This window comes from Spinacia oleracea, chromosome 3 (genome assembly GCF_020520425.1).
Source record: "Spinacia oleracea cultivar Varoflay chromosome 3, BTI_SOV_V1, whole genome shotgun sequence".
Classification (NCBI taxonomy): domain Eukaryota; kingdom Viridiplantae; phylum Streptophyta; class Magnoliopsida; order Caryophyllales; family Amaranthaceae; genus Spinacia; species Spinacia oleracea.
Genome location: NC_079489.1, coordinates 155,507,802 through 155,511,552, shown reverse-complemented (window position 1 = coordinate 155,511,552; position 3,751 = coordinate 155,507,802). Strand labels below are relative to the sequence as shown.

General features: G+C 37.4%; 1 protein-coding gene across 1 annotated transcript; it reads right to left on the bottom strand.

Moving 5' to 3' along the window:
* Positions 1-1,515: 1,515 nt before the first annotated feature.
* Positions 1,516-3,493, bottom strand: LOC110798902 (uncharacterized). The gene is made up of 4 exons (XM_056839839.1): positions 3,406-3,493; positions 2,227-3,179; positions 1,744-2,133; positions 1,516-1,653 (listed from the first exon to the last, which is right to left on the bottom strand). Exons 1-4 carry the CDS (start codon positions 3,491-3,493, stop codon positions 1,516-1,518), a joined length of 1,569 nt encoding a protein of 522 aa, XP_056695817.1.
* Positions 3,494-3,751: the final 258 nt, after the last annotated feature.

The window sequence follows — 3,751 nt, the reverse complement described above, 5'->3', positions numbered from 1 at the left end:
CCACTCATTTTTCATTTGTTACCCCATCATCACATGTTCACCAAAATTCCTTAATTACCGTGTAAATAGTAACCGTAAAGATCATTTAGGAACGGAGGTAGTATATCCCTATAGAATCTTTTATATACATAATAGCCTTTATTATTCACATAGTAGTCTACAATAAATTTAGTGCTAACCGAATTAATTTAAGAATTAGTGTTCAGGGTCATATGATTTAAACTGAATCATAAACTAAAAAATAGTCATACATATAATGATTATATTAATTTTGAAAACTGACAACAAAAAATAAAAAACTACTTTTTGTTATTTTCATATTTTGTAGAAATATAAAACGGATTAGTCTTTTTTAACGGTGTACGGTGTAATACTTTTACTTGTGTTTTGTCAGTCCCTATCAATCTATCATATCGGTAGGTGTAGTTTATGAAAGAGTAAATAGGTTTGGAGGTCCCTAAACTTTGCCAAAAGGAGCAGTTAGGTTCCTCAAGTTTCAAAAGGAGCATTTAGGTCCTTCAAAATGGATGGAAAACGCTGCTTTTTGTTTTCCGTCACTAATGGCCGTTAAAATTCAATTAAATTAAAAGGAAACTAAATAAAAGGCACTAAACGACAAAAAACAGTTACATTTACCATTTACCAATAATTAAATAAAGGGAAATTCATTTCAGTTAGCTTTTTACAAAAATATAGCCGTTGAGACTCTCAAAAAACAGAGTATTTAACATTCCATGCACAACAAAACAACAATAAAACACTTAAAAAACAAAATTCTTTCTTCTCCATCTTCTGCTCTGTGTTTTTTCTCTGTTGCTCCACCATAGCTGACTCTTCTCAACAAAAAGGTATTTTTCTGCCATTTTTTTTAAAATCTTAAGTTAGCTTATTTTAACAATAATTAAACATATTTAGGAAATAATTATTAAAACGTAATTTATTTGCAGAATGATGAACAGGGCTATCTCTTTGTTCAACGATGGTAATAATGAACACCCTAAGAGGTGCTACTGTGGATTCACAGTATCCATTCAAAAGGCATGGACAAAAGAAAATCTTGGAAGGAGGTTCATTGCTTGTCCAGATTATGATGTTGAAACAAACAGAAGGGGTTGCATCTTTTTTAGATGGATTGATGAACAAGAACCAACAACTTGGCAAACAATTGTCATACTAGGGTTAATGCAAGATAAACAAAGCCTTGCTGCTGAAGTTGATAGTTTTAGGACAAAACTTAGTGAAGCTAACAATTATGCAAGGAAGAGGGAGACAGACTATGTGATGAGCAAGATGAGAAGACCTATTAGTGTGAAATGTGAAGTGTGGGTTGTAATCCTAGTGGTTCTGGTTTTTTTTATCTGGTTTGTTTTAAGTTAAGTGGGTAGGTAAAATGTAATGATCTGCACTAATGAAATGTAATGAAGACTTTAAATTTAATAAAATCTAACCTCGTGGTCTTTTTTCTAATCTTCTAGCCATTCCAAGATCCTGCAATGCTTGGCTTGATATTGTGTGTCATTGACTTGGTTGAGTCTGTGACAATGGGAAGTCATGTGCAGGGAAGGAGTAGATGGTTTGCTCACCCCCATGATCAGAATAGAAAGCTGCAGGAGGTCTTTGCCTCTGTGGTGTGGGGAAATGTTGTGATATAGGCTGCATTAATTAAAACAAATTAGGAACAAGTTGGCTTCAGTACAGTAAAGTAACATGTAAGAAAGAATTTGAGTCTATTGAATGACTTACAGTAGCTATTCTTTGATACCCATTTGGGTAGGTATAAATACCCACACCCCTATTGTGCATTGTTATAGCTGAACTGGTTCTTGGGTGTTGTTGCTGTGGTGTGGTCTGCTCTACAGTAGCATGATTGTTGCTGTGTTGTTGTTGCTTAGGGGCATTCTTGCAACCCCTTTTGTTGTGGCCTATCACACCACATAAGCTGCATTTCATAGAACAACCTGTTCTCTCCAGCTTACCAGATGCAGTTACCTCTCCAATACCATATCTCCTCTTTGTTTTAGGTCTTCCATTGACCTTTTTCACCTTTGGAGCCACAACAATGCTATCAGAAGTAGGCCACTCTTGAGGACCATTTAAAGGCTCTAACAAAAATTCATATGCCTTCATGTAGGTCTGTTTGCAGAAATATGCATTGACATATTGTTCTGGGTGGTCTACTTTATTCCATATAGCAACAATTGCATGTTTGCATGGAATCCCACTCACCTGCCATGCATTGCAACTGCAAGTATGTTGGTTCAGATCCACCACATACTTAACCTGTGTTGCACCTTCTCTTACTCCATAGCAAAACCCACCATCCCAATATGCATTCCAACCCCTAGCCCAAATTTTGTGTTTCTCTAACTGAATTTGGATTCTAGGACACAACATTATCTCCTTTTTCCCAATGAAATCTCTTTTCTTATGCAGTCTTTCCATCAAACCCTCTCTGATATCTTCCAACATGGTAATAATAGGCTTGTGCCTTGCACTCAAGATGTATGCATTAAACACCTCACTCATGTTGTTGTCTACACTGTCACAACAAGATAATGGAGTGTAGAATGCCCTACACCATTTCTTGTAGTTCCTTTTCAGTAGGTCTTCATCAGCTTCATGTGAAATACCCCTCATTACTTCAATGTTTTCATTGAAGTGATTTACTGTGTTGCTTTTTGCAATAGTCCAGAATTGTTTTCTGTACTCTAAACCACCTCCAAACACTCCCCTAAAGTTACAGTACACATGCCTTGCATACACCCTACTTTCAGCTTGTGAAAACACATTTGACACAGCAGCAAATAAACCCTTTTGTTGGTCAGACATGAATGTGTACCCTGCTCCTTCACTAGTGCCTAAATCAGTAGCTAGAAGTTCTAGAAACCAACTCCACGTGTCAGTGCTCTCAACCTCACAAACAGCCCAAGCCAAAGGGAACATTTGATTGTTTTCATCCCTCCCTACTGCTACTAACAATTGACCCCCAAATGGTCCCTTTAAGAAACATCCATCAAGTGATATGAAAGGTCTGCATCCTGCCAAGAACCCTTTCCTAAGTGCCTCAAAACACAAATACAGTCTGTCAAACACATTTGCATCCAACTTCAACTTCACTGTGTTCCCTGGATTGCTTCTTAGTATCTCAGCTGCATACCTTGGGAGTAATGCATACTGCTCTTTGTATTCACCAACAATGAGTGCTTAACCCCTTCTCCTAGCCCTGGCAGCCTTTTCTTTGCTCACCCTTATACCCTTTTCTAACCAAATGGTTTCCTGAATATCTTACACTCTCATGTAAGGGTTAACCACAAGTGTTCTGCAATCCAATGTGAATTCATCTTCTTAATGATAGGTGTCCTACCACAAGTGTGCTCACTGACAAATGTTTTCACTGTAACTGACCTTCTTCCTCTCTCCCATGAAGCCCAAATTCTCCATTTACAACCTTTATCTTTGTGCTCACACTCTGCACAAACCCTAGTGGAATCATTTTTAGAAAATGGAATGTTTCTTCCTTTATCAATTGAATAATCTATGATTGCTTTCCTAAATGTCTTTGGATTCTCAAACTGTTGCCCAACATAAAAAGTGGCTTCCCTCTCTTCAGTTTCAGTGTTGTTTTGCTTCTGTTTCCCTCCCCCCCTCTTATGGTGTTGTGGTAAAACTAAGTAACCAACATCATCCTCATCTTCTGACTCACTAGGGTTGTCTAAGTCACTGTTGAAGGAAATAATGCCCTTGGTCCAAG